The sequence below is a fragment of the Drosophila eugracilis genome, unplaced genomic scaffold (genome assembly GCF_018153835.1).
Source record: "Drosophila eugracilis isolate 14026-0451.02 unplaced genomic scaffold, ASM1815383v1 contig_2088, whole genome shotgun sequence".
NCBI classification, from domain to species: domain Eukaryota; kingdom Metazoa; phylum Arthropoda; class Insecta; order Diptera; family Drosophilidae; genus Drosophila; species Drosophila eugracilis.
Window position 1 is genome coordinate 7,533,511 of NW_024572964.1, and position 27,443 is coordinate 7,560,953.

Here is a 27,443-nt window from a genome sequence, read left to right on the forward strand (position 1 = left end):
TAGCAACATGTGTGTATTTGGTTTATCAACTGAGTCGGGCTTTTTCGCCCGTTTTTTGTTTCATTTTGTTTATTTTATTTTTTTTGCCTGCACTATCAATAGACCCACATAAAGAGGCGGTAGCCCAGGCGCGTGGGTTTGTCTGGGTCTGGGTCTGCCGGCTCTCTCGTTCATTGGATTCGGGTTCGGAATTAGTTGGCATAGAGCTAGCGTGCTGTACGGACGCTCTGGCATTTTGGCTCCCCATTAAATAACCTGGACAAAAGCCTTGCTTCGGTGAAGCTGACGGTTTCATTTTCGGTGGTCACCAAAGATTTATTGAAATGAGTGCCCTCATATTTCTGTGTGCGATTCTAATTGGCTTTGTGATTTATTCACTTATAAGTTCTTTGCGGCGTCCCAAGAATTTTCCCCCAGGTAAGACTAAGTTCATGTTGTTCAAGTGAGGATATAAGAGGAATTGAACTTTTTCGCTTGAAGACCAAAAAGATAAGATGGGTAAAATTTCCTAAGAATTTAGATTGCCAATACCTTATTGCTTAAATAAATAAAATATCGTTTTTCTAATATTACTTAACCAAAAATGATTATTTATTAAAAAATATAGTTTTCATAAATACATTTATTTTTCATGAATTAACATATACAAAATTATTTATAAATTTTAAATAGGCAGACGACCTGCCTCACGACCAATTGGTCAGCTCATTAGCAACTTGTAATGGTGATCCGAGACATTGGTGGAGAACCAGACGGCACACGATTCGAATGCCAATAGATCTCATTGATAAAATCGTCGCACATAAGTGACACCTTGCCTAACTGGTCTGAAATTGCTAATAACAAGGGCCAGGCTGATTTATTCCGTTTACAAATGCAGTTTTTTGCATTAGGATTGGGAGTACGTATGGCTGTAATGACAGCCATTCCTGAATATAGGCAGATTTATATCAATATTATATTTCCCATTTTTGCAATTTAAATTGTGTTCAGTAATTGCCATCACTTAAAGAAATACGTAAGTTATGAAATGCAGTAAATTAACAAGATTTACGCACATGTGGCGTATTGTTAGTTCATTACCAAGGGGCTTGATTTTAAGATAGAGTTTTTACTTTCGGTTCGGTGATTTACAACCGATTAGATTAGCAATATTTTTGTGTGTACACCCTAAAAAATTACGGGTTGAGATTTAGAAACGGGTATTAAGAGTTAAAAAATATTTTTTGATTTAATAAACATAATATACAAAAACTAATATGAATTTTTAAAAACATTTATTTAAATAGGACCTCGCTTTCTTCCATGGCTGGGTAACACATTACAGGTAAAACCCATATAATTAAAATGTATAATTTTATTTCTTTATATACATAGGTATATCAAGCTGAATTAACGAATGAATATATTTATCCGGCAGTTCCGTAAGGAGGCCCGGGCTCTCGGCGGACAGCACATTCTGTTCGAGCGTTATGCGCAGGACTACCAGAGTGATCTGGTGGGACTAAAACTGGGACGAGAGTACGTTGTTGTTGCCCTAGGACATGAGATGGTTAAAGAGGTGCAGCTGCAGGAGGTGTTCGAAGGACGACCCGATAATTTCTTTCTGCGCTTGCGCACCATGGGAACACGAAAGGGTATCACCTGCACAGATGGACAACTTTGGTACGAGCATCGCCACTTCGCCATGAAGCAGATGCGCCATGTTGGCTACGGACGCAGCCAGATGGAGCATCACATTGAACTTGAAGCTGAGGAGCTGCTCGGTCAATTGGAGCGCACGGATGAGCAGCCGATTGAACCTGTCACCTGGCTAGCTCAAAGTGTCCTCAATGTGCTGTGGTGCTTGATCGCCGGTAAGAGGATTGCTAGTCAGGAGGATGGCACCTTGCACCGTCTGCTTGACCTGATGAATCGGCGTTCAAAACTCTTTGACATCTGTGGCGGCCTTCTGTCCCAATTTCCCTGGCTGCGCCACGTGGCGCCCAATCGTACCGGTTTTAATCTCATTCAGCAACTAAACACAGAGCTTTCCGGCTTTTTCATGGAAACCATTGAAGAGCACCGACGACAGCTGGCAAAGGATCCATCACCGAAGGATAATGATCTTATTTTTGCCTACCTGCAGGAGATGAAGGATCGGAGTGCCGGTGGTGAGAACAGCAGCTTCAACGAGACACAGCTTGTGATGACAATCCTAGATTTCTTCATTGCTGGCTCTCAAACTACCAGTAATACGATTAACCTTGGCTTAATGGTGCTAGCCATGCGACCGGATGTCCAGCAAAAGCTGTTTGCCGAGGTGACCGCCAGTGTGGCTGCTGCCAGCTCTGATGCATTTCCTCACTTAAGTCGGCGGGAATCTTTTGACTACATGGATGCCTTCATTATGGAGGTTCAGCGCTTCTTCCACATCACCCCGATCACAGGTCCCCGTAGAGCTTTATGGCCAACCAAGCTGGGGGGCTTTGATATACCTAAGAATACCACCATTCTGATAAGCCTACGCTCTGTGCATCTGGATAAGGAGCACTGGAAGGATCCTCTGGAGTTCCGCCCGGAGAGGTTTATTGATTCAGCTGGCAAGTGTTTCAAGGACGAATACTTTATGCCGTTCGGCTTGGGAAGACGCCGTTGTTTGGGCGATGCCCTTGCCCGTGCCTGCATCTTCTCGTTTCTGGTAAGAATCGTGCAGCATTTCATTATCGTCCTTCCGCCTGGTGAGACTCCATCGATGGTCCTTCTCCCTGGAATAACTCTCACTCCAAAACCCTACAAGGTGCAGTTCGTGAAGCGTACCTGAATACATAACTGGATTATGCTGTGTCGGTAGGTGTCAAATATAGGAATATAGAATAAATATATTTCGTTGTTTAGCTATTAACCAGATATGGTGATAATTATATTACACTAAGATATTTCAAAACATTGTGAAATTTTAATTACGGGCATACGAAAATATTTTCTTACATTTAGTTTGAATTTCAATCTTCACACATTTAAAGAGGTCAAATAAGTTTGAATAAATATAGTTGTGGTCTAGTTGTTGTTCTTTATTAATGTGTCCTTTATGTTAAATAATATTTCATAATTTAAACAAATTTACATTCAGCGATTTGCGTAACAAAATGAAATAAAAACTTCTCAAGTTATTCGTTATCATGATCGTAAAGTACGTTTGTTTGTATGAATGTATAACAACACCATGTCAGGGTTTCAACGTAGTTGGGCTTAATGAAAAATATTTACAAACTCAATCTGAGAAAATCAAAAACATATACAATTGGTTGTATAACATATTAAAATAGTATATACGAACTAGGTATAAGCGATTTCGCTGGAGAAATGCTCGAGTAAGGTCATTATTGGTCCTGGACCACTTCGAAAATTATATTTTAAACCGCAGACGAGTATGAGTAACTAGGAAACGAAAACGTGCCGACTGAAAGACCAACTTTACTTAAATGCTAGTAGTGACTGCACTTAGGCATTGTCTGCCCTTTCCTGCCGTCTATGTTCCGTGCTCTGGCGTCCATTTCAATCCTGTTAGGCAGCAAGCCTTCGCTTCCTGTTGTGTGCTATGTTTTGCGGACTTCAGAAGGACTTGAATTTTGATAGTGTTGGTGATGTGCTGCCCAGTATGGTGCTAAAAGTTAAAGTCGGTGCTGGGCATGTTGTCCGGATCGAACTCAAACTGCTGGGCACCTGCAACGGGGGCCACCCGTGAGTCCTCTTCCTCGTTGCCAAAGTACTGTTCGATAATGTAAAACGATTTGTGGTAGATGTCGCGGTTTTCGTGTGCCTGCAGATACTCTATCTTGTCCAGACCTTAATTAAAAGTTTAGGACATTAAAATTAAATGTAACGCCTATTTATAAATGTACTTACCTCCACATTCCTCTATGGTAATGGCATATGGATTTGGTCGTGCTTGGAACTTTTCACCTGCCTTCAAAATGTTTTCAAGTGCATTCAACGCCACCTGGACAATATCCGAGTCAACGACAGTAAGGAAATCGCACATAGGAGGCACACAGCCTACTTGTACTAGGTAGTTTATCTGCTCTGAGGTTCCACTACTAGTGGCGTTGGTAATGGCCCATACTGCTTCTTTGCGAGTCTTAAATTCTGCCGTCTGCATAATAATCATCAGCTGAGGGAAGATGTTGGCATTGATTATGGCCTGGATTTGCTCTCGATTGCCGGCTGCAATATTCGAGATTGTCCAGCAGGATTCCTTCTTAATTGTTTCCGTCGTCGATCGCAGCAAGTGGCTAATGCAGGGTAGGGCGTTATACCCTAATATCACCTGGGTCTGCTGATCGTCGCCAGTAACAATGTTGCCCACAGCCCTCAGAGCGGCTGTGCTTACATTTTGTTGAGGATGTCTAAAAGTAAAATCAGGTCTGAATCGGTTAACTACCACGAAAACAAGAGGACTACATACAGTAAAAGCTCTACTAGACGTCGACAAACTCCCGCATCAATTACAGCCTGAATTTTATCGTTGGGTCCATCCGACAGGTAGCTAATGGCCCAGCAAGTATCGCTAAGCACGTCCGCATCAGCGTAGTCCAGTAACTGTGCAAGTATGGGCAAGCCGTGGACAATTTTGGCAAAGTCCGCGGGCGGATTCTTGCCGCGACAGAGGTTTGATAGCGTCCAAACGGCATTTCGTATCATGGTTATGCGCTCCGATTTGCTCAAAACACTGCAAGAAGTTCCAAAATACGTCACACAAACTCAGAAACATAACTTTATAATTACTCACTGCAGGAGGGGCATTAGAATATTGGAGCCAAGCAGATAATCTCGGCATGTGGGTGAGTCACCAGCTATGTTACCCAAGGCCCACACAGCCTGTTCCTGAACATCGTCATGGGGACTGGATAGCAATTCTATAAAAATGGGCACTGCTCCGGCCTCGATTACGATTTTGGTCTGATGCGAGGTTCCAGAAGCAATGTTCGTCAGCGTCCATGCGGCCTCAAATTGCAGTGTTGCATTCGAGCTGTTCCGCAGAAAGGTGACAAACTGTGGTACAATTCCCTTCTGGATGACCTCCTCGATAGGGGGATTGGGATCGCGGGAGAGCAGTTTACGGAACTTTTGCGTGGCCTCCAGCTGGTCGCATTCACGTTCACTGTAAAGCATCTGGATCATCTCCTTGTTAATTACGGATGGTTGAGCTCCGATTCCGGTACCTGGCTCGTTTAGTCCGCCTGGAAAAGGAGACGGTCCAGTAGTGCTGTCAGCCATTTGCATGTCAGCAGCCTACGAAGAAAGAAATTCAAGTTTTCGGTAAGCGCTAGGAAAAAACCTTTATAAGTTCACCTGTAGTTCGTTGGTACCGCCGCTCTCCATTCCGGTTGATGTCGAAGATGTAGCTGGCTCTAAGACCACATTGCGCCGCTTAATGAGCTGCAGTTCGCGTTTGTTCTTCCGCAACTGGATGCCCACTTCCTCACGACGACGCCGCATCTCCGTAGAGTCCAAGGCAGTATTTTTATAGCGCTGTTTGTGGGTGGCAGACATTTTGTCTTCTTGAAAATATAAAAGCTAAGAAAAAAAACTCGTTTCAAATTCAGATGTCAAGTTTGAGATCGCCAGATGGAAAGTGATTTTCTTGGATTTTCTGATCTAAACCAAAACTAGATTTTGAAGTCCGCTGAAACCTTACTGTTTGTTCCTCGCTTTAAATGTTTAAAATGGCATTGTAAAATTATGGTTTAATAAAAATAAATTAAGATGAAGTTACAGTTAGACCTTGACATTAAGTGGAAAATAGTAGGATGAACAGTGAATTATCATTACTGGGGTTTTCACCGATATTCTGAACCAATTTGAAATTCGATTTATAAACCGTGAAAGCCCACTGAACATTCACTAAACGCCAGCAATTAATTAATTCTACATCTTTAGATTACGTTGCTTGGCAAATATTTTACATATTACGCGTTCACTTTTAATGAACTATTTAGTTTTCCTGGCAAAATGCAGAATCACAACACTTTCACATTCCACATTGTATGTGCACACACGGCTGGTTTGATTGCGTGTGTATGGGTGCGAGCTTAGGTCAGCATTAACAATTTCTCTAGTTCTTGGATACGCCCTTTGCCGAACTACCACAACTACTGTAATAGGGCTCCCGCCGACACGCTTTTAGAGTACAATTTACCTGTTTTAGAAAATCCTTTTCGCGTTTTAATCATGCAAAGAGATTGGAAATTTTACACGTTTTGGATAACTGGGTTGCCAGACGGTCGGGAATGCAGTGCATACAGCTGATGTGTTATCGATAGCAATATACACAACAGTAAATACAATCCAATTGCAATTTATTCAAATATGAAGGAGTCAAAGAAACAAACGCGTAAAGCTGCCATAAAAGCTAAGGAGGCATCAGATTATGAGAAAAGAAAGATCATAGAGCTACTACACGAGTACAACGACCTGAAAGATGCTACACAACAGGTCCTCGGCGCCTTGGCGACCCTGAAAAGCGTTCCAGTCCGATCTGTCTATGACACCTACAACCTTCCCAATTGCGAATAATAAAAAGCTTTTTTCAATGTAATGTTCATGTACTTGTTGTAAATAATTTGAAATACAACCAAGTGCATGTAAATGCCTCCTGGTTGGGCAGTTCTTTTAGTCTACCACTAATAAATCCAACTAGAACTAGTCATTGCACTTATTGGCCAGCGTGAAAATAAGATCTGCATCGCTCGTTAAAGGTTTTGTAGCTGCGTTCCTTGATGATGTCCTCCACATTAAGTTCGGCCTGAAGAACTCGAAGCTGGAAAAGATTTGGGATATAGTAAAAAATTAATTCAGCGCTGATCGTTACCTTGCGCTGCTCCGCTTTAAACTGGCTGTCGGTATCCACATCATCCGGATGAGCTTCCCGCTTTTCTCTCAGTTGCTTTAGATTGTTGGCTGATATTGTTATGCAACTGCGTATGCTATCTTGCTGCAAGGAAGCATTTATTTTTAGGCAACCAAATAAATAGTAAATATTCGGGCGTTACTCTGGAAAGGTGCGACTGCTGGAGTTTAGAGTACAGATCGCGGCAGGTGCTTTCGCTGTTCACTTGACCCTTGAACGATTCTGTGGGCAAGGCATTCAGTGCATATATAATTTTGTCGTCCACATCTCGCATCTTCTTGAGCGCCTCCTGTTTATGAACTTAAAGCCATGAAGTATGCCAGCTATAAACTCATTTAACCACATTTTTATCCCAACCTGGAAGCCAAGAAAGTCCATGCACAAAGCAGCCATAGTAAACAGCCGAGAAAACTAGTACAAACTTTTAAAAATAATAAAAACAAAATGATATATGTAAATTGCCGGCGAAATGTGCCACAGGCTAACGTTGCCACCTACCAGAAACTATCGTTTACCAACTATTGAAGCTGACATTCTAAAAGAGAATGCAAAACGAAATGAAGGAGATTCGTACTTTAGATTTACAGGACGAGGTATCAGAAAATCTAAGCCACTAAAACTGTTAACGAAAGCCTTGGATTGTGCAGTTTACGACGTCTGACACTGAACAGCAAGCAAAAGAAGGCGTTGGTTTAAGTAATCCTTCTATTCACAAGTTTAAACGATAATATTTTGTCTTAAAGCGAAATCCTCGATTGAAACCAAATAATCATTTAAGAAATTAAATAGATATATTTTTTTTTAGTACAATTTATTTTTTCATTTCAAAATAACAAATGTCTGATAATGTTGTCCTAAATCTGTTTTTATGAAAGCTATCGATATTACCTTTGAAGTCGATACTTTATTGTAAACTTCACTTTGTTGGCATTTACTTTCCTTTATTATCTTTGTTTTTAAAATTTAACAGAATGAGTGATCTGAAAAGGCGACCACTGCACAGCGAATCGCCAAGACCTCTCTCCCAATTAGAGGAAGAAGTGACCCAAAACAATACCTTCGTTTTAGATGGGGCAAACAGTTATGAAGAAGGCACCTCCTCAGCCGGAGAACAGGAACATGATGAGGAATACAGCGAGACTCTGGAGGAACCTGAAGCAGACAATCTTTCCACAAGCATTCCTCCAACTGTTACCCAGAAACTAGGGGGAAATGGACTTTACTTTTCACTAGCCTTTATCGTTTGTTTATCTTGTTTAATTTTTTTCCAAGTTTGGGGAACAACGTTTTCCAACGATTCGGAGAAGAAATGTGCCTTCTCGGATATTCGTGAGCTAACGCCCAAACAACCGGAAAAAGTCTGGAAAGCTCTACAAAAAGGAGTTGAGGGATTAATAAACAAGAGGGACCAGCATCCAAGTGTGTTTTTGTTCCTGTACCAGGATCCAAAGCTCCAGAATCTGATCGATGCGATTGCGTCCGAAACTTCTATGTGTTTCGGTAAGCGATCAACGGAATATAGCCTCAAAGCACTATGTATTTTATTATAAAGCTCTTCGGCATATACCGTTTCAACAGGTGGTCCGCGACAGCTGATTCATATGAGGAAGGACGACTTCGGTTCGGATACGACGGACCACGGTTTGGCAATCGAGCGATTCAAGGAAAAAGTCAATGATGGAAAGGTTTTTCTAATAGTGAACCTTAATGAAGTGAGTGTCTTCCGTTTGTAATATTTGAAAATTCTTAAGTACTTTTTAATTCACAGATTGCTCCAAGCGGTGCACGTGCTCTGCACACAATATGCGATACCTACAGTCCCATTGTAGAGGATGTTGTCATCTTCCTCACACTTCGCACATTTAACACAACCGCTGTAAGAAACTCTGTACAGCTAGCCACGGATACCCTGTATGATCTGTGGGACACCGAATTGGGTGATAATGAGCTGGATCCTCTTATAACTCGTGTTACCGATCAAGTGCTCTACTTAAGTAGCACAACTTAGACTCTTTCATAATCGTAGTTTTCCATTCGGTCTTCAGATACTTGGCCAACAAAGCCATAAATTGTAAACATTTTAAATTTTTAGAATTTTATTTTGTGTTATGTTTGGGGAAAATAAAGTCCTTAAAGTACGGTATGATCCTGACCTTTCCATAGTTCACCAATAAATGTTAAGAGGCTCCAGATCATGCCGAAACACCAAAGAAGGATCAAACCAATAAAGTTGTCTATCCCCAGCTTAACAGGACCTATATCAAGGTTTGGTCTCTGAGAAGCTACAATCCGATTTTGACGGTGTGCGTTCATGTAATCGGCGGCGATTTTCCACTCCCAGAATTGGTCAAGGCCAGAAGAATGCCAAGCAAGGATAAAGTCGTTATATGAATTTAAATGAGGCCACAGCCGTGGCACAAATGCTACTGTAAAGGCAAAGTATATGTCATCCACCATTAGCTTTAGGCGCTCCAAGGCATCATTTGCTATGAGCTCTGTGTTTCCTAAATGTCCAAACTGCATACGCTCGACAACAAATCCCATTTGCTCCGTGTGCGAGAAGGTGGATATTAAAGCGGCATCGTACACCCTATAATGCTCCATTAAACCAAGCAGAACTGGCTACAAAAAAAGTTATGCTATTTATTTATTGAAAACTTAAATAATATTGAACCCAATGCTTTATCTATTCTTTAGTTATCTACTTACGTCTGCTGACCGCTCATCAATGGTGGTAATCCAGGCCTGTGAAGTACCTGTCCAAATAAGTTTATGGTCAAATAGGCGTTGCCGAGAGTCCGCCGCCTCCTCCAATGTGGGTAAAGTCAGGATGGCCGCCAGTCCACCACTGTAGACGGTCGTAACTATTATGTCAATCATGTAACTGGCGGCCAACACCGTTCTTAAAGCATACGAATTAGTCACATAGCTGGTGCTTTGGTTAACGAAGAGTTTCAGCGTAATGATAAAACCGAAACGCAGACTACAAATCCAAGAATTGGAATGAGAACCGGAAGAATATTCTAAACGACGAGTGACACAAAGAGCCAGACTCTCGAGCAGTAAACAGAGAATCACCCCCATCCAGAGGGCAGTCTGAAACGGTCGCAGCAGGAGGGTCCAGCTGATTAGGCGATTTGGAGCGGGAACTAGGCAAGTGACGCCAGATCGACCCAGGAAATGGGTCATGTCCATATACTGATATGCTTCATACCTAGAAAATTAAATAATTTGGGAATTCTATTGAACGCTTGATAAATATTTAGAAGACAGGAACAAGAATATTACCATAAATACATGCCACCTACTCCATAGTCGTTTCGTCTATTAAGTACCATTCCCACAAGACCGTATCCCGATGCATTAGGATAGATATCACCCCAGTCAGTTGTTTCCGCTGTGGTTGAATGTAAATATATTAAATTGAAGTTTTAAAGGAGTATGATTTATTATTCACATGTGTCCACCTGGATGGAGCAGTTATATCGCTCGCAGAATATGAGCATTAGTCGAATGTCAGTGCCATCGATTGTGACTTCTGTTGTGTTCTCGAAGCGATCGTAAAAAAACGGTTGTCTTTCCTAGCTCAAACAAGAAATTGATAAGATTTGATATTGTTTACCACAAACAAAGAACCTACATAATTTAATAGCATAAAAGGTTTATAGTCAAAGATGCCTATGACTATCTCGCGTCCTTTAAGATTTCGCATTTTAGCGGACATTGCCGTCCTCATCCCAACATTATACATTTTCTCCTTATTCGCAGCATCGTACCGCTGAAGAACGTCGAGCTCTGCGGCTACCGGCGTTGAATCAAAGTTTCGCGGTCCCACAAAACGGTTTGTTTTAATGTCAAAAGCGCTAGAGTTTAGGAATCTAGAGGTTACTACTAAAATATTGGGTTGATCTGAAATGTTGATGTTATTAAATAACTATAAAATTTTGAAGTCTTAATAATTTCAACCTTGGAATATAAAACCAACCAAATAGTTATCATTTTCTTTTACAAGTTCTTCGGTGTAAGCAAATATAAAACGATTTCTCAGAGATCGCCAAATGGAGTAGATGCTAGCATGATAAAAATATCTGGCGAACTGGGGAATCTGCTCTTGAAATGCTAGAAATGTCTGAAATAAGAATAAGCGCGTATAAGAAGTATGTATAACGTCGTGAATGATATTTTATGAAATATTTTCCAATGCGAACTCAAAACTTTTAAGTTATTATCGGTTTAAAGATAAGGGGGATTAACCGAAAATGCACCAACGCTAAATATATCGTCAGCTGTTCCGTTATGTTATCGATAGCAAATCAAATAGAGGATTATTCTTTACAGCAGTATATATGTGAATATATAAAGATTTTAAAATAATTAGTGAATGTAAAATAAAATCCCACCAGAATGGACAAACTAGGATTGGGTTGTCCCTTTTCGTTTCTGGGCGGAAAGCCGAAGGAACTGACTGGGGGCGGGGGACCCGGCTTCCTGGATCTTAACTATGATTGCTACCTGGAGATATTTTCCTATCTCAATGCGCTGGAGGATCAACTAAATCTGGGCCGCGCCCATCATCTGTTCCGGGATGTTTTATCGGACTTGTTGCGAACTCGCTACGGAAAAATCAATGTACGGATTTTAAAAACCATTCCGGACTGGGAGTTCCTGTTGCAGCTTTGTGGTTCGGAAGTGACCAGATGTGAGGTGCCACACGGTCGCTGGGACGAGCCCTTCACATACCCGTTCCTAAAACTTCTTGGGCGCCACTGCCCTAATTTGCGCCAGGCAGTTATAATATTCATGCACGCCGTCACAGAAACGCCGCCGGAATCCGGGGACAGGGGCTACATAATGCAATTACTCTTGGAGCTACCTAGTCTGTCCGATCTCACACTAATCGATCCCAGATCTGCGCAATGTAAGTATAATATAACAATCCGAATTAAAAACTTGTAGTTCTTTTCAGGATTGTCATAGGTAGTAAAGTCTTTCTCTAAGAGCATTTTTTGAATTTCAGTAGAGCAATTGCAACATTTCCTTAAGCTGCAGACCTTAGACTTAGACGGGATTGATCCAAACCTTAGTGCCCCTGCCTTCCTGCAGATGTTTGAGAACAAGATTAGCCTAAAAAGACTTCTACTTAACTTTGGGAGAGATCGGAGGCGATCGCACCTGGTGCCCGAGTTGGCAGGAAAGTTTCCGAACCTAGAGCACCTTACTCTAGAAAACTTTGATGTTAACTTTCGGGAGTTGGGCGACTTTAAAACTCTCCACACACTGCGTTTGATCTCTCGTTGGATAGCTGAAGTGAACAATGATTTTTACAGATCGGTAGCCAAATGTATTGATGACCTTCAGAAGTTACAGCTCATATCAATTCGTGTCAGAGGAGATCAAGTGCATCACATTCTGACCATTACCCGATTAAAAGCCTTGGATTGTGACAACTGGCCAGCGCAATCGGTTGACCAACTGGGCCAGTTATCAGATCTCGAGTGCCTGGCCCTGGATTGCATTGACTCACCTGCAAAACCTAGTCACCAACTAGAATCTTTATTAGAAAACTGTTGCAAGCTGAGTCACCTAAAATTGGGCAAACGTTGGCAGATGCCCATCAACGATGTAATTAGATTTTTGAACAAAGTTGTGGACATACGATCGTATCCAAAAAAGAAACTCCTGCTTACCTTTGACTTTGTTAGCATAGCGGATATCAAGGAAAAGGTAATATATTTTTATATATTAATCAGCTGTACTACAATTTAAAAAATGCAGTTTAAAAATCATTTTAGGGATTATGAACACTTGCAAGTAGTTTTTGATGGAGCCACCTGTCATCATTGCCAACCTGACACCCACTCCAAATGTGATACCATATTTGACAAGTGTTACTTTTAACTAAACACATACCTCACAGTGGGACTTTTCTATGGCCACAGTCAATCGTATAGTCCAATTATTGTAGTGGATTCCCTTCCCCTCAAAGTCATCTCGTTTTCCTTTGTAATTATACACATCTTTGTCATCAGGATAAGTTAACCATTTCTGTGAGTCCATAATTAATAATGGTAGCGGTTTAACCGTATCCAAGCGAAAATTAAACGCTGGATGCCAAAAAATACAAGTCGCATGTGAATCCGTTAAATATTGCTGAGCTAATTATATTCGTTATACTTTTTGATTATTGTTTAATATATAAATAACATACCAAGAAAACTTAGAACGGCACTCCAATAATTGGGACCTACCAATATTTCGATCATTTTACCTGTGTTTCCTATGACTAATATCTCAATACGAAGGATTTAAAAACTGACCAATTTAAGTCTGCTTTTATAGTTTATCAAATGGGGGTTGACTTTACGAATTCAATATTATTTATATGTTATTTATGCCTTTAAATAATATTATTTTAAACGCACCTAAGTTTACTCAAGATTTTCTTACTAAACAGACAATTCTCTTATGCAAAATTAATCGACAAGTCGATAGTAATAGGTCTTCCATACATTACTATTTAACAAATTAAGTGCATGCACAACCAGTAAAACGCATTGTTAATCTGTTAAAATATTTATTGTTATAAATATGATTTACCTTTACGGTAATGAATAAACAAATAAGAATTTCCATATTAAATTACTGTTGAATTACAATCTAAACATAATCTGGCGGGGAAAATAAAGTAAAAGCGTAAATAAAAGGGCCTAGAAAGTACCACTTCCTTGGGAAAGCAAATAGGGAAATAATGTACTGGAAATTCAATGTAGACTTGCTCGGTCTTCCATCCCAGTTTCTAGACACTTATGGTTATACATATTTTAACACTATTCTAAGATTTCACGCTACCAATACCGTTACCCAGCGACTTCATTAGTTGGTAGCATTCCTTTAGTTTTCGCTTGTCTCCAACCTTTTCGAGGGTTTTAGCCGCTTCAGCCAACATGCCAGCACGTTCACCCGGGGAGCTTAGCAGCGCAGGCGGTAGGTACTTACAGGCCACGTACATAGCCGACGCCCGTTCCCGTTCCCCTCCCTCAAAGTTCTGATGTCGCCTATCTTTACTGCCGCAGAAGATGGACGAGTGGGAATTACGGGATCGTAGACTTCTGTCCAAAAGTTGTTGAGTTGGGCATGGTGAGGCTCCGGCCATCAGTCGACAAACCGCCTCGTACAAATATATTCGCGACTGGGCGTTCTATAATGAAAAAGCAGAAATTTAGATTATCAGAACTGCCATATTGGATATTTAAAGTAATTTAATGTGAAATCGCAAACACGAAACATACGGGTATATTTTCCACAATGCTACGTAACGAATTCAAATCGGTCTGAAACTTCTCGAGCACTTCACCAGGCACTTGGTAGAAGCCATCATCCTCGATATTCATGTGTTCCAGCTCCCACAATGCAGTTCGAGTTTCAAGCAGCCAATCACAGGTAAGCAATTGGAAAAGCTAGAAAGATAAAAAGCAATGAAAATGTGTTTCCTTTGCAGACTTGGCGACTTTTGCCAGAGGCCGTCGGCGTTGTTTGTGAAATGCACAGAGTTTGCACTGAAGTTGTATTGCCTGAAGCAAGTGGAACAGACAATGCGACTACAATGCACCTGCGTGTCATCTCTGGAGATAGAGCCTGCTGGCATTCGGTCACCAATAGCTGTTTAATCGGGGAGCAGACTTTCTTACCAGCTTTATTCCCTTTGCCTTGGTAATCCTATTCACCGTCAAACATTCTAGAAACTGTGCACTTGACTCATCGCACAGGGCGTTGACCGACTGCTTAAGACTTTTGTCCAGTGCGTTTCCATTATTCCTACAAATATTGTACATTGATAGGTTATACTTTTTGTTTCGTGAATCCACAATTGCTTACATTAACAGGATCATCTTCGCTCGAAGCACCGCATGTAGCGCCTTTGGCAGATGATCATTATCTCCGTGCTGCGGATGGTGCGTTGGTATTTGCTTGATGCCATCGTATAACTGTTCTGCCAGCGTGTCTTCACCAAGAAGCCAGTGCACTGCGATCTCCAGGACATTCGCCCACCAAACCACATTTGTGTCGCGGTCATCTTCATCCGCCCACAGTGTGTCTCTCAGAAGCGAGGTGTACTTAAGAACATTGCTGACGATAGTGCCGCTGTGTTCCTGTTGCTGCAATTGATCACTGCCTCCACCTGCTGATGATGTGGGCAAGTTTCCTGACTTATGACCTGCACCTACCAAACACTGAATAGCTTTGAACAACAAATGCTCGCGGTATTGCTGTGAAGTAAGAAATTCTAGTTAGTTTGAAATCTTCTAAATAAAACTACATATAAGAAAACCCACCTTCATGACGTGGGCAGAGGGATCACAAGGATTCCTTAAGCGAGTGAAAAAGTCATCCTGCTCACTGGAGTCAATTATATCGTAGCTGAAGTCGTGCGTGCTGCAATACCGATATCCGTATTGAGTGAATGCCCAACGCACGTCCTGAGTTTGCTCGGCAGCCCGGGTGCGAGCGCACTCTTGGCGCGCCCGACTCATGTAATAGTAGGCAAAAAGAGGCTTTAACCACTTGGGAGCACTGTGCTTCATTCGCAAAGCTGTCATTATATGGATGCTAATAATCTCGCGAGGAGTCAGTAGATGACTAGCCACTTCTGCCATATTGCTAGCGTACAGGGCCATCATTATGCCGTTTCCATCAACGCGACTTCCGTTACCAGTTAAGTGAAGTTGATTAAGTCGGTTAAACAATAGTGCCAATTCCCGTGCCGAAGATAGTGCCTGTTTCCGGCTGTCGGCATTCCTAAACAGTCCTCCAGTCCGGCGTGACAGCACTCGGCCGAGCCACATGCGATGAAAAAGAAACCGCAAAAACTGCCAGGTAGTCTGCAGGTAGCACTCGAATCGCGATGCTGGCAAACTTAATCCAAACATATGCAAACAGTTCATGTAACCGGAGTTTGCCAAAGCCCACTGTCCTTTGTTAAAGTTGCAGTCAGCCCGCTGCTTGTGCTGCCAGTAGGCGTCCGTCATTCGCCCAGAATCAAGCTGAGGATCACCGTAAACAAAAAGCTTCACCAGGCATCCGAGCATTACTGTCAAGTTCAACAGCCATATCAAAGACTTATTTTGCCAATCAACTATGCCATCACCTGGATTAAATTGAAAAATTAGAATTTTTTGGTAGAATCAGGTGGGTAAACTTACCACCATCACCATAGGACAGAATACGTCTCTGACCGCTCAGTTCGCCAATATCGTCATCGTTGCCATACTGCCCGCGCTGGAGGAACGTCTTGAAGGGATTGACAGCCAAGATAGCAAACATAAACATGCAGAGTGCCAGCCGAGAGTGCGTGGCCATGCCCCGCATTGAACTGGGCCCAACCAGTATTTCGTCATTGGTGCTGCCGCTACTGCAGCTGGCCGTGGATCCGCCATAGGGCGACGGCGGCAACGAGATGTCCGAGTGCATTGGCGAGAGCGATGGATCTGATACATCGCTGCGAGGGGGAGTAAGCCCAGCATCCGTAGTGGAGGTCATTGAACTTTCGCGACGCTTCTTGGATGCTCGACCTGTCCGTGTGCCTAGCTGCAAGAGATCCTTTACCTTGGAGCCATCACGGTCCATTAGTTGCCGTTGTAGCCGCTGCAGCTCCGCCTTTAAATCATGCGTCTGGCGTTGAAGATCCCGGATCTTGTCTATGGATTTCCGCAACACTGCGGATTTGTTCAGCTTGGCCTGCTCGCCCACTACCAAGTTCTTTAGCTCATTGATCTTATCGTTGATTGAGGTGCGATACCGCCGCTCAATAGCGTTGTGTGCCGAGCGCTTCACCTCCTTAACCTTGGGTTGCACCCGATTAATAGCCACCTTACCTTGGACTTCCATAGCTACGGGAGATGGTGCCAGGGGAGCTACTCGCACTTTGCTGGCCCGGCTACCAGCTACCGAAGGAGGAGCTACAGGTGGAGACGGTTTTGGACTGGAAACAGTAGTTGTAGTCGGAGATCCCAACACCCCGGGCATGACCGGTATCGTCGGATTGTACATCATGAAGGGCTGCGGATGCGTCTGTACGGCCAAAGGTGTCGGAGGTGAAGCAATAGGTTGCATGACATTCGTATTCTGAGGCGAAGAGTCAGATGGCGGCGTAGGCGGGGAAATGGACTGATACACAAAGTTACTACTTAAAGTTGGGGAATAAACCGGATTGCTTGGCGGTAACCGCTGGGCATCCATATGGTGAATGGTGGCCGTTGGCTGAGCAGCCTTCAGGAGCGCTGGCTGCTGGTGCTGGGGGAGGTTGTAATGGGACGCAATTAGGGGATCCGGCTTGTATACGAGCAGTGGCGACTGTTGCTGTTGCAGTTCCTCTTTGACGTGGACTGGTGAAGAGTGCTCGCTCTTCACGTGCGGTTGTTGTTCTACGATCGGCGCCTGGGCATGCGTTCGAGGGTCGTCCATCTGCAGCATATTGTACATCTGTGCTGGCTCTATATCGATTTCATTGAGGAAGCTGTCCAGTATATCCGAGTGCAGCACCTCGTTGATCATATCGAAGGCGTCCTCCGTCTTGAACAAATCCATGGACTCGTCCATCGGAGCATCCATAAAGTGCAAAGGATCCGTTTCCATTGTTTATACTGCTGATGAAAACAACAAAAATGTTTTGAAATTAAATACTGGCGGGCTCACATACACATGTATGCATGTATGGTCACACGTATGTACATACAGTGGGGAATTGTTTATTAAGTTTCTAAGCGGCGCAATTACACAGCGAAAACAGTGGGACAAATTTTGATTTTGAAGAAAAAACGGTTATACATATATAATATTAAATTAATGACCCAAATTTAACACCACTTTTTTTTTACATTTTAAAAAGTTTATAATTATTTTTTAAGGTTTAAAGTTAACTATGTCAATTCAATAGAATAATTTAAAACACCCTTCGTGAGTTTAAATATTTCACGGTCCTTGTAGCTTTTACATCATTTTCGTCTCACTGTGCCCTACAAACACACACACGCGACCGGGAAAGCATGCGTAAGCACTTTCAACCAATCAGAGGGCCCGACCGGATCATACGATGTTTTTAGTGACGCCACACAGCCTTTTGCAGCTGCAAAAAGGCATTTCCCACAGGCTCTGGCTTTCCCAAATGTTTTCCTCGAAAAATCGAACTTTTAGTTACTATCCGCTTGACCAACACCAAGATAATAGCACCTTTATCACCTTTTATCAGATTATTTTTATTTCACTTTTGCTTTGATTTATCCATTACTGCTATTGGCTCATGATAACGAGCTTTGCTTAATGCCAGCATTAGTTAATATTTGAACACTTATTGTTGTCCATGTTCCTTTATTGTTGTCCAAGAGTATTTTGGTAAATTAATAAACAAGTGGGGCCTTGAAGGTCTAGTTAACTTTGACCAGGGATGGGTATATTTAGTGGTTCAGGATTTTTCCATTTGGTTTCCATTTGGGTTGTTGTCTCTACTAGCACCCATCCCTGGGTTGATTGGTTATTATTAAGGTCACACTGGGAAATAAGCTTCGCAGGAATACTAAAAAATATATTAAGATGTAATACCTGAAAATTAAATTAACGTAATTAAAAAAAATTAAAGAATTATATTGAAATTATACTTATATAGATCAAAACAATAAAAACATTAAAATAAAATGGAAAATCAAATATATAGTATTGCGGTTTTAAGCGGTTACTTGAACCATTTAAGCAGCGACCTATGTTGGCATTTTTAGTTTAGTCAACGAAAAGTATAAGACCGATTTCCCTTTTTAAAAGAGTCTATAGGTGGTGATTTCCCTTAAGCATTTCCAATGCTGGCGTTTTTCTATGTTGGCATTTTTTGGGGGTTTAGTCAACGAAAAGTATAAGAACTATTTCCCTTTATAAAAAAGTCTATAGGTGGTGATTTCCCTTAAGCATTTTCAATGTTTGCATTTTCCTGTGTTGGCATTTTGTGGGGTTTTAGTCAACGAACAGTATAAGATCGATTTCCCTTTTTAAAAGAGACATCTATTGGTGGTGATTTCCCTTAAGCATTCCCAGTATTGCAGAGGAATATAAAATTTGAGCTGAAGTCCGGATAAAATTGGAAAATTGTCAGCCTTTGTTTTAATCATTTTTTTTATCGTAAATTATACGGATAATCCCAATGGATGCCAGTCAAGTTGAATGTTAATCATTTTGGAATAGCTTCATCTACATTTTTAACACTTATTAGGCGCTTTTATACGAGATCTATAAACGGTCTGGAAAGACTAAACTTGGATATTAAAAATGGGCAAGCAGGTTTAGCAGTTTCCCCAGAAACCGATCTTTGTGAAATTTAATGGGTGATTAACTGTTTAGGACCCATTTCGTTAACAATATCGGTTGATATAAAAACATTTTTATTTTGTTTTAAAAAGATGATTCTGGCTTGTCAGCTGCTCTATAAAACGTATTCTACGCAAAGATTACTATCTATGTTTTAAAATGCAAATCCGTTTCAGCTCACGATGATTAAAAACACTTGATATCAAAAGAAGGCTTAGGATATAACTAGTCAAGGCGACTCACGTCGTTATATATTTAAATTGGGCATGATTTGATACGAATATGGAATAATTTAGGTCATTTATTCTAAAATTCTTATTGGAAGTCAATAAACGGTTCTTAAAACGAAAAATGAACGCAAATCAAAAGGCCCGAAAAAGCTTGTAGACCAGGTTTGGCCAGTGTAATAAAATCCCAAAAAGTGTCGAGATCGAAGATTCAGATTAAGGGTTTTAAGTAGCCAATTTCGCCACCGAGACTAATTGAAAAATCAACTTAGCCATATCGTTCTAACAATCGTTGCTTTACTCACAGATATTGCAAATGTTTATTTCTTTTAGCTTACGTTTTTGCCGTTTATGCAAATCAATGGCGACGCAGCTGAACAAGTTTTCGTCCGCTTTCAATATTACTTTGTTTGGGTTTTTTTTGTTGTTGCTGTTATTTTGTTTAACGATTTTTCACGTTTTTTGTTTAGACCCAAATGGCATTTGGGTTCGTTTTTTGGTGTTTTTTTTTCTCATTTTGTTGTATTCAACAGGTGGGCATTTTATATAGCCGCCAAAAAAGAGAAAAAAAGAGTGCAAGCATTTGAAAAAAGATCTATGCAAATTCCAAGACTTTGTCCGGCTCACGGTGCGTATACGCGACCGGCTAAAACGGTTCAGGGGCGTGAAGGACCAGTTGGTCCAATGCACGGTCAGTTGGCCATTAAACAGATTACATGTTTGGCCACTGATTCACTGCCGCTAAGAGCCGCTTAAGCCCGGCGACAACAACAAACTGCGGCGATAACAACTGCAATGAGCGCTTCCTACACGGTGAAAAAAGTTTACCATTTCGAGTAATAATCGAAATATATGAAGCTTTTTCTTAGAAATTCTTAAATATAAGAACCTTTTCAAGGGTATGTACAAACATCCTTTTATGCACTTCATCAACTTGCAGGCAATGAAACAAGTTTTTCTCAGTGTTCTAGGCGGAGGCTGGCTGCAGAGCCGGAAAAAAATGGCCAGACAAGCACATCGCCGGCCAAATGAATGCACAGGCATGCCGGCGAAAAGGGAGCAGAGGGGTAGCGGATGGAGGAGATCGGACGAAGGCAGTTCAAGTGCACATGGGCAGCATGAGCTGGGATGCTGGGTTGCTGGGATGCTGGGATGCTGCTTGAATAAACAATTGGCGGGCTTTGGGCAGCCGGCGTGCAAACAACGCGACTGTTGTGGCAGGAATGGCTGAATGTGGGGTATCCATAGGGGGTTTTGGGAAGGCAATCGGTGGCTGGGACCGCAGGAGACAACACGTTGCAAGTTCGATAAATGGCCAGGCTCTTTAAAATAAAGTTTGCTTGCAATGGCTTTCTGATAAGGCTGACAAAATTACGCATACGCCGCATGTGACGCTACTGCCGACGTCGCAGTCGCAGCAGCTCTACGTTTCTCTGCCAACGCTCTCTCTCTCTCTCTCTCTCTCTCTGTATCTTTCTCTCGCAGTTTTCGTCTCTCTTTTTTTGGTTCCCAACAACTTGTATGAATGTGTTTTCAGTTTTTCCGGCTTTTCCGTTTGAGCCTTTTGGAGCCTTTTGCGATTCAACTATATCAACGGCTTTTCAAATTATTTATAGAATTTGAAATGAGGCGCCAGTGCGTAGTTGTTGCTAGAAAATTATGCTTAGTTTTATTACGTATAAATAATTAAGACGGCCAACTTGCCACAGCACATGTGGGACCAGGGGCACATGTTGTTGTCTATTTACTAACCGCCCCAATCCCTTCCAATATTCCGGCATTTCCACACTTGTGACCTCACCCTTTCGCCATGGCAAAGCATATAGAGCCGCCTGGGAACTAATTTCTGCTACTATCCTACCAGAAAAGTTAAACGAAAGTGTTGCCCGTTGGGTTCGTCTTCAGTTGGTCCTATTTATAGCCAAGTGGTTGCAGCCAAGATGGTGGTGGCGGGGAGTAAGGTCGGAAAATGCAGAAGCCAAAAGCACCTGAAGTCTTTGCCCGTCATGCGGCGGAAAATTGCGCTTTGATTTGACTCGCACGGACGGGGGAAAATACTGCAGAACTACTTGAAAATGGTTTAAAGGTTGCAGATCACTTAGGGGGGATTATTTTAAGATGAAAATAAATATATTGTGAACTTAATAATACTACACATACATAAAATTCATGTCTTGCATTCGCCAATTATTGTTCACTTAGAAAACTCCATTTGGTTTGAACTTGAATGTGATCTAAATTCCCGCAAACTTGATCTCTTGATTGTTGCTAAGGGCCTCAGTGACCCAAAAAGTTTCTGTAATTCAGAATTCCATATAAAAATGTATCTAAAAAACTTTTATTAATGGGGCATAAAACATTCATCGGCTATATTTATATTGTTTATATTATTATAGTGTTTGGGTATCACTTAAATATTTTTCCCAAGAATCTTCGAAATTCCATTGTTAGGAAGGAGACTTTTATTGTTATGAAAATGATAAAAGATCTTCATCTGACCAAGATAAGAGCATATTTTGTAAGCATTTTAAGATGCGATAAGATTAAGTATTATGAAAAACGATATTATTAGACCAGCGACTTATAGTTTTATTCCCTTAAAAATAATTCCACCTATTGTTTAATTTTTTAAATCTTAAAAATTATAAACCGAATTAATTTGAAAGTCTGTCGTTTTAGACCATACTACTTTATATGGAAACTCATGAAAAACCTTTTAATTTCTGGTCCGAAAATTCGATTAACGAAAAGCAGTGATAGTTGCTTGCAAAACAGAGTTTTCGTTTTATTTTAAGGCTCTCTCTATCTCCCTCGCCTGCAATGAAAAGTTATCTATTATTTTGAATTCTTTCAAACAATGCTTTTAATTGCATTTCGAATTTTGCACTCCATCAGTATCGGGCGGTAAAACACAGGGAAAAACAGAGGAAAACAGTAGCATTTTTGGCTTGGCATTCTCTCGATGTCGTCGACGTCTCTGCCGTCATCCTCGGCCGCCGCTAGCTTCGCTGCCGCCGCCAGCTGCTTTTCTCACAATCAGTCGAAAGTTTCGTTTTCAGGCCTCTGTCGCAGAGTCTCAGTTTCAGTTTCAGTCTGAACGCTGAACGGAGCGCATCGCAGGGCACCCACACGCGAATCCAGTGCCGGCGACTTCGAAGCGTGCTCCCCGTGCGATTCATATAAACATACAACACGCGTTTTTGCCGGCTGAGATTGGTACACAGAAAGAAAAGATAAATAGTGATTTGAAAATATGAAAATTATATCTGAAAAATAATTAAAAAATATAATTTCCATGCAAACTTTGGTTAAAAAAAAGGACGCTTAAGAGTGAAAAATTAAATTCGTTGAAAAATAAAGAAAAAGAAAAATAAATTTTCACTTTTTCGAATCACAAACAAGAACCAGAACCTGAGCGAAATAAATGTAAATCTATAAATATACTTTAATCGGTTTAAGGACGTGTTGATTTATATTTATAGATCTGATTTCTTTTATTAAATGAAATTTATTTGCTTTTTTAACATATCCATTCAAACGTTCAGCCAAGAAAATAACTTTTTTCACATTTATTATAATAATCAAAACTATAAATCATTTGCAAAAAAAAACACAAAGAAAGTGCTAGTTTTACTCAGTGTCTTCCTGTGAACCTAATATAGTCGACTAGTGGAGAAGTGCCGATTGGTCTACTTTGTGTGCAGAAATCCTTCGGATTGCCTTTGTGGCTCCTGCTTTGTCCACATCTCTGGACAATGACTGGCCAATGTCAATGCCAATTTTAAATGACCAATCATTGTGTGTCCATTTGGCCATTTCCATTGATCAGCCACAAGTACTACCCCTTTATTCTAAATCAAAATCCCCCCCCCCACCCCCCTCTTGCCCCGTTTTGTGTAGTGCAGTGAATCACAAGAACGGAATAGCTGAGAATACAAAAAGAAAAATAAGGAAACGGGCTTAAAGAAAAGTGTCCGAAGGGGGCTTTGTGAAAAGTGTCCTGCTAACGGAAACTGTCGCCCGAAACTATGCAGCAGTAAAAAGGCCCACAACCAGCAGGAAAACCAGGGAAAATACGTGGAAATATTCATTGTCATTTCAACTGGAGGCTGAGGTAAGACCACAAACTATTTTAAGCGATTGCGATTACCTTTGTTGATGGCAAAGCCATCAAAAAATTCCACATTGGCCTGAAAAATCCACTTGATTTTTGATATTTCCGAAATGATAATTAGCCAGTGCATAGGAAATGCATTTCATTTTGTGGTAATCTCTCTGTGCCCACCACAAGCGATTAGCGTTGCTTTTATTTACTTATTAAATAACATTTAGTTTTCTCCATTTCTGCCCATATCATCGGCCATTCATAACAAACGGCAAACAAAATCAACGACAAACAAATAAACCAAAAACAACGGCAATGAACTGAAAATTAACTATGCATATTTGCCCAGCTCATTAATAAATATAACTTTGAGTCAACATTAAGAGACTCCGCAATTTCGGCTTTTGGTTGCCCTTGATGGGTATTGGCTGGCCAGATGTTGCCTCAAATATTGGCAGTATGTCTGTAATCTTAGTTAAAACTGATAAAAAAAAAAGATGTTTACGTTACCTTTTAACGTTTCGGGAGGATGAATCATTGAAGATCTAACAATGATCTAACAATAAACTATATAAAAACAAAGAGCATTTATATGGTTGCCTAAAAACTAAGTAAACCTTTTAAAAACTGCATTAAACCATCTGCAATGTTTGCCTTGCCTGATTTGTCTGGTTCTTTTTTTTTTCTCTGAATATTTTAGCCGGCATTAAGAGCCACAGACTTTAATGATCTCCCAATGGCATTATGTTGATTGAACGATCTCTGGTTTAGCAGCGGAAATTGAAGCTGTCGCCGGGGCTAGGCAATATGTCAACTTGCCGCCTGCGAATTTGCCGATTTATGGGGGCACAGCTTTATATATATATATAAACTTAAAACCCGATAATTGCATATTGCAATCATGTCGAAATAAACTTGTAATTATATTGCATATAAATCTCGAGAGTGAGAGCTGTCGCAACTCATTGAATCTATAATTAAATCTTGGGTGGCTTCTTTTATAGCTTGATTTTCTGTTAGGCGTGAAATGCATTCTAATTTAATCGATTTATAGCTATAAAATATATATATTTATGATGAAATATTAATGTCTGAAAGAGCTTCTTGAGTGAGTTAACTATTATTGTTGGTTTCTTGGAAAGACTTTCTTGTAAATGACAAAGCAAGGTGTGATATGCATAGAAAAGACTTCATTTAGAAGGCAAAAACTGTTTAATTGAGCGGCTGACTCATTGATCTTTCTGGCCTTACTTACTTTTCTAAGCCAATTTGGCTAACCGAATGCCGGCTGTCTTAATTAAATGACAAATGACAAATGTTGTCCCCCGGAAAATTGGCAGGACGCAAAAGTTTTGACAACAAACATTTTCGGTACACATTTGTTAACATTCGTGGGCCTGACATGGCCGAACAGTGTTGAAAGTGCCCCCCCCCCTTTGTTGCCACTGTGACTCTAATTCACGGCAACAGCAGCAACCGGCAGCGACAACCGACAACGGGCTGAAAAGCAAATGTACTTTGATGTAATACACATGAACATTTGCACGATGTGGATAGCTGCAGAAAAGGGAATGCCACCAATATTAGTTGCACAAACTAAAAAGGGAAAAAATAGCAAAAAAAAAAAAAACCCAGAGAGGCCTTGTTATGAAAAACAGAACCAGAATCCGAATCAGAATGTGTGCCACTTTAAGATTGTGGCTGGAAAATAAAGTATAAATCTTCATGAGTCAGTCGTGAACATTCCATGACTTTTCACTAAAAAAGCAATAAATAGATGAATGTACAAATTAATTAAAATTGGTTACAAATTTGCATGTGACCCCCACTTACACACACCCCACCTCGATGTCGTCATTTCGTATTCTGACTCAGACAAAAAGTGCAAAAACAATCACTGCAGAGATAACTGGAGGAACTTACGTCTCAATTAGGTCACTTGTGAGCGGCTTTTCAGCGGGTTCGATTCGCGCACTTGCGAAATATTTAAATTAGAAACATGCCCAGTACGAGCAACTTGTTGCCCGATAAATGCCGCATTTTCGCATCTCATATTAATATTGTTAAATGAAACCAGGCAGTTGGCGTTGAAAGATGGAGAGGCTCCCTCAGCAACCGGCCGTCTGCAAGTTAATGCTGCACTGGGAGAAAACGTATTTCAGAATTTTGCTCATAACGAGGCTAAAAATGATCGGAATATGGAAATCTCGGTGAGCTTATTGCCTTTAAATCTTAAGAAGTCTATTTTTCCTTTTTTCAAAATTTTATGATGTTTCCCTTAAAAAGCACCAAATTCGGATTCGGATTTTATCTGTGAAAAATTCGGTATTTTGTCATAACAAAGCCAAAACTCTTCGTAATGCGGAAAGTAATACCTCGACGAGCTTGTATTTTGATTTTTCTGATAATTCTATTCAAAGAAAATGTAAAATTTTGTCACATTTTTTCCAAAATTTTATGATGTTTCCCAAGTTTAAAATCTAGACATTCCTGATTTTTTCCCCAAACATTCAGTACTTGGCATATAAAAATCCAAAAATAATCGAAAAATGGAATTTAATACCTCGTTGAGCTTGTTTTTTTATTCTTTTGATAATTCAATCAAAACTTGAAAGAGTTTAACATTTGCTCCCATTTTTCCAAAAATTTCATGACGTTTTAATTATTTTTACCCTCTAAATTCAGGATTTTGGCTATAACGAACCCATTTATGGTCGGAATATAGAATGTTATATCTCGTTGAGTTTGTTTTTTAATTCCTGGCCCAACTTCATTCACAGTTTAAAATGTGGAATTTTTGACATTTTCTGCAAAAAAAAGATGATGTTGCTCCTTAGCGAAAATGGAGAAATTGGTTATCTCAGGTTTTCTCTTCAAAATGACAGTATTATGACCAATAATGGTCTGAATAATGAATGCCATACCTTGTCGGATTAGATTTCTAATTCCTAGTAAAACTGCATTCATAGTTTACAATGTCAAATTTTTGCCATTGTTTGAAAAAAAAAGTATGAGAGTGCAAAAATTGGTTCTCAATATTTAGACCAACACTCAGTGTTCCTTAGTTTCTGTGGAATGTTTTAAAATATTATTTCTTCCATTAAACTTATCAAAAAAATATTTCATTTCTAACTCTTTTTATCGTTTTGTCAAGCCAAAAAACTGTACAAATAAAAAGGCAGATAAAGAAGGCTAAAAAATATATATTTCTATAAAGCTGACCCACGGGAATATTATGTTTTCCTTCCTGTTGTTGTTAATTCACGGAAGTATGAATATATTTATAGAAGTAAAAATCAGCGTTAATTAAACAGAAAGTTTGTTAAAAAAATTCTAAGAATGTGAAGAATTTTAACTGAAAACAGAACCATGATTCTTTAGCTCATTCATTGCGTTTCCAAAAAACATATTTTTGTTCGGTGCATGAGCAAAGTAAGCTACTAAATCAAGTAGCCAAGCAGCCGGGCAAAACAGCCTTAAAGGTAACAAAATTAACAAAATATATGCCGCAAAATAAATAGCCAGAAGACGAACAGGTTTGGGGCATTAACGCGGCCTTACACTCGGATTGACTTTCAGATGCAAAGATACAAAGATGCTGAGATGGAGATGCATTTGCATCCCACTGATTCGTGTCTTAGAGGCGAGTGAAAATATCTGTCCGTGTTCGTGTTTACATAAATATTAGCTTGCAAGTGTTGCGCATAATTGTTGTGAAAGATTGGCGTGAATTATATGCAGTGGGCGTGGCATGCGGGCATTTGGATTAGTTTAATCAGCATTTTGCATTTGAGGCTACTTTCCCACGATCCCAAGGGGTGTAGTCTTGCATTTTGTTAGGGCTGTCGTTAAAATATATAAAAATATATTT

The 27,443-nt window shown here is 40.5% G+C and overlaps 9 protein-coding genes across 15 annotated transcripts in view; 5 read left to right on the plus strand and 4 right to left on the minus strand.

The window, feature by feature from the left end:
* Nucleotides 1-212: 212 nt before the first annotated feature.
* On the plus strand, nt 213-3,042 carry LOC108108055 (probable cytochrome P450 305a1). The gene is made up of 3 exons (XM_017215930.1): nt 213-417; nt 1,290-1,327; nt 1,421-3,042. The coding sequence occupies exons 1-3, from the start codon at nt 324-326 to the stop codon at nt 2,801-2,803; spliced, it is 1,515 nt and encodes a 504-aa protein (XP_017071419.1). The 5' UTR covers nt 213-323; the 3' UTR covers nt 2,804-3,042.
* LOC108108054 (importin subunit alpha-7) lies at nt 2,842-6,286 on the minus strand. The gene is made up of 6 exons (XM_017215928.1): nt 6,182-6,286; nt 5,335-5,559; nt 4,772-5,274; nt 4,448-4,711; nt 3,889-4,388; nt 2,842-3,828 (listed from the first exon to the last, which is right to left on the minus strand). The coding sequence occupies exons 2-6, from the start codon at nt 5,533-5,535 to the stop codon at nt 3,647-3,649; spliced, it is 1,650 nt and encodes a 549-aa protein (XP_017071417.1). The 5' UTR covers nt 5,536-5,559; nt 6,182-6,286; the 3' UTR covers nt 2,842-3,646.
* A 32-nt stretch (nt 6,287-6,318) lies between these two features.
* LOC108108057 (DNA repair protein SWI5 homolog) lies at nt 6,319-6,580 on the plus strand. Its single transcript, XM_017215932.2, has one exon. It carries the CDS (start codon nt 6,352-6,354, stop codon nt 6,556-6,558), a length of 207 nt encoding a protein of 68 aa, XP_017071421.1. The 5' UTR covers nt 6,319-6,351; the 3' UTR covers nt 6,559-6,580.
* Nucleotides 6,581-6,582: 2 nt separating this feature from the next.
* Nucleotides 6,583-7,398, minus strand: LOC108108056 (protein MIX23). The gene is made up of 4 exons (XM_017215931.2): nt 7,250-7,398; nt 7,035-7,181; nt 6,854-6,976; nt 6,583-6,802 (listed from the first exon to the last, which is right to left on the minus strand). The coding sequence occupies exons 1-4, from the start codon at nt 7,283-7,285 to the stop codon at nt 6,698-6,700; spliced, it is 411 nt and encodes a 136-aa protein (XP_017071420.1). The 5' UTR covers nt 7,286-7,398; the 3' UTR covers nt 6,583-6,697.
* Nucleotides 7,399-7,780: 382 nt separating this feature from the next.
* LOC108107974 lies at nt 7,781-9,035 on the plus strand. The gene is made up of 3 exons (XM_017215818.2): nt 7,781-8,392; nt 8,471-8,604; nt 8,661-9,035. The coding sequence occupies exons 1-3, from the start codon at nt 7,864-7,866 to the stop codon at nt 8,898-8,900; spliced, it is 903 nt and encodes a 300-aa protein (XP_017071307.1). The 5' UTR covers nt 7,781-7,863; the 3' UTR covers nt 8,901-9,035.
* Nucleotides 8,971-13,368, minus strand: LOC108107975 (ionotropic receptor 21a). Its single transcript, XM_017215819.1, has 8 exons — nt 13,101-13,368; nt 12,803-13,047; nt 10,859-11,021; nt 10,533-10,801; nt 10,350-10,473; nt 10,181-10,289; nt 9,602-10,106; nt 8,971-9,514 (listed from the first exon to the last, which is right to left on the minus strand). The coding sequence occupies exons 1-8, from the start codon at nt 13,153-13,155 to the stop codon at nt 9,023-9,025; spliced, it is 1,962 nt and encodes a 653-aa protein (XP_017071308.1). The 5' UTR covers nt 13,156-13,368; the 3' UTR covers nt 8,971-9,022.
* LOC108107973 lies at nt 11,226-12,805 on the plus strand. Its single transcript, XM_017215817.2, has 3 exons — nt 11,226-11,810; nt 11,910-12,616; nt 12,668-12,805. Exons 1-3 carry the CDS (start codon nt 11,297-11,299, stop codon nt 12,788-12,790), a joined length of 1,344 nt encoding a protein of 447 aa, XP_017071306.1. The 5' UTR covers nt 11,226-11,296; the 3' UTR covers nt 12,791-12,805.
* Nucleotides 13,369-13,449: 81 nt separating the features above from the next.
* Nucleotides 13,450-18,321, minus strand: LOC108107972 (sterol regulatory element-binding protein 2). Of its 2 annotated transcripts, none has more exons than XM_017215815.1 (7): nt 18,128-18,321; nt 16,093-17,532; nt 15,226-16,037; nt 14,768-15,159; nt 14,581-14,707; nt 14,182-14,349; nt 13,450-14,090 (listed from the first exon to the last, which is right to left on the minus strand). In XM_017215815.1, exons 2-7 carry the CDS (start codon nt 17,522-17,524, stop codon nt 13,725-13,727), a joined length of 3,297 nt encoding a protein of 1,098 aa, XP_017071304.1. In that variant the 5' UTR covers nt 17,525-17,532; nt 18,128-18,321; the 3' UTR covers nt 13,450-13,724. The 2 variants fall into 2 exon arrangements, with proteins under 2 accessions (XP_017071304.1, XP_017071305.1); XM_017215816.1 differs by having other exon boundaries at nt 16,093-17,535.
* A 4,239-nt stretch (nt 18,322-22,560) lies between these two features.
* The window catches only part of LOC108107865 (collagen alpha-1(XV) chain), a 56,261-nt gene continuing 51,378 nt past the window's right edge, over nt 22,561-27,443 (plus strand). For 4 of the 6 annotated variants that reach the window (XM_017215634.1, XM_017215637.1, XM_017215638.1 and 1 more), the window contains exons 1-2: nt 22,561-22,683; nt 23,368-23,581. The gene's annotated coding sequence lies outside the window, so the exon portion shown is untranslated. Of the gene's footprint in view, nt 22,684-22,764; nt 22,894-23,367; nt 23,582-27,443 lie in introns of those variants that run through there. The other 2 variants (XM_017215635.1, XM_017215636.1) reach the window with 2 other exon arrangements.

Excerpts from the sequence above, each read along its gene's own strand:
- LOC108108055 (XM_017215930.1), top strand. The coding sequence starts at position 324 with ATGAGTGCCCTCATATTTCTGTGTGCGATTCTAATTGGCTTTGTGATT. Across the intron at positions 418-1,289 it reads TCCCAAGAATTTTCCCCCAG|GACCTCGCTTTCTTCCATGG; the intron begins GTAAGACTAAGT and ends TTATTTAAATAG. Across the intron at positions 1,328-1,420 it reads GGCTGGGTAACACATTACAG|TTCCGTAAGGAGGCCCGGGC; the intron begins GTAAAACCCATA and ends TTTATCCGGCAG.
- LOC108108054 (XM_017215928.1), bottom strand. The coding sequence starts at position 5,535 with ATGTCTGCCACCCACAAACAGCGCTATAAAAATACTGCCTTGGACTCT. Across the intron at positions 4,389-4,447 it reads CGTCTAGTAGAGCTTTTACT|ACATCCTCAACAAAATGTAA; the intron begins GTATGTAGTCCT and ends TTTTACTTTTAG. Across the intron at positions 3,829-3,888 it reads TACCATAGAGGAATGTGGAG|GTCTGGACAAGATAGAGTAT; the intron begins GTAAGTACATTT and ends CTTTTAATTAAG.
- LOC108108057 (XM_017215932.2), top strand. The coding sequence starts at position 6,352 with ATGAAGGAGTCAAAGAAACAAACGCGTAAAGCTGCCATAAAAGCTAAG.
- LOC108108056 (XM_017215931.2), bottom strand. The coding sequence starts at position 7,285 with ATGGCTGCTTTGTGCATGGACTTTCTTGGCTTCCAG. Across the intron at positions 6,977-7,034 it reads AGCAGTCGCACCTTTCCAGA|CAAGATAGCATACGCAGTTG; the intron begins GTAACGCCCGAA and ends GCTTCCTTGCAG. Across the intron at positions 6,803-6,853 it reads TTAAAGCGGAGCAGCGCAAG|CTTCGAGTTCTTCAGGCCGA; the intron begins GTAACGATCAGC and ends AATCTTTTCCAG.
- LOC108107974 (XM_017215818.2), top strand. The coding sequence starts at position 7,864 with ATGAGTGATCTGAAAAGGCGACCACTGCACAGCGAATCGCCAAGACCT. Across the intron at positions 8,393-8,470 it reads CGAAACTTCTATGTGTTTCG|GTGGTCCGCGACAGCTGATT; the intron begins GTAAGCGATCAA and ends CCGTTTCAACAG. Across the intron at positions 8,605-8,660 it reads TAATAGTGAACCTTAATGAA|ATTGCTCCAAGCGGTGCACG; the intron begins GTGAGTGTCTTC and ends TTTAATTCACAG.
- LOC108107973 (XM_017215817.2), top strand. The coding sequence starts at position 11,297 with ATGGACAAACTAGGATTGGGTTGTCCCTTTTCGTTTCTGGGCGGAAAG. Across the intron at positions 11,811-11,909 it reads CGATCCCAGATCTGCGCAAT|TAGAGCAATTGCAACATTTC; the intron begins GTAAGTATAATA and ends TTTGAATTTCAG. Across the intron at positions 12,617-12,667 it reads TAGCGGATATCAAGGAAAAG|TTTAAAAATCATTTTAGGGA; the intron begins GTAATATATTTT and ends TAAAAAATGCAG.
- LOC108107975 (XM_017215819.1), bottom strand. The coding sequence starts at position 13,155 with ATGATCGAAATATTGGTAGGTCCCAATTATTGGAGTGCCGTTCTAAGT. Across the intron at positions 10,290-10,349 it reads CTCCATCCAGGTGGACACAT|CGGAAACAACTGACTGGGGT; the intron begins GTGAATAATAAA and ends ATTCAACCACAG. Across the intron at positions 10,107-10,180 it reads GTAGGTGGCATGTATTTATG|GTATGAAGCATATCAGTATA; the intron begins GTAATATTCTTG and ends TTAATTTTCTAG.
- LOC108107972 (XM_017215815.1), bottom strand. The coding sequence starts at position 17,524 with ATGGAAACGGATCCTTTGCACTTTATGGATGCTCCGATGGACGAGTCC. Across the intron at positions 16,038-16,092 it reads TCTGTCCTATGGTGATGGTG|GTGATGGCATAGTTGATTGG; the intron begins GTAAGTTTACCC and ends AATTTAATCCAG. Across the intron at positions 14,350-14,580 it reads AGGCAAAGGGAATAAAGCTG|CTTTTCCAATTGCTTACCTG; the intron begins GTAAGAAAGTCT and ends TTATCTTTCTAG.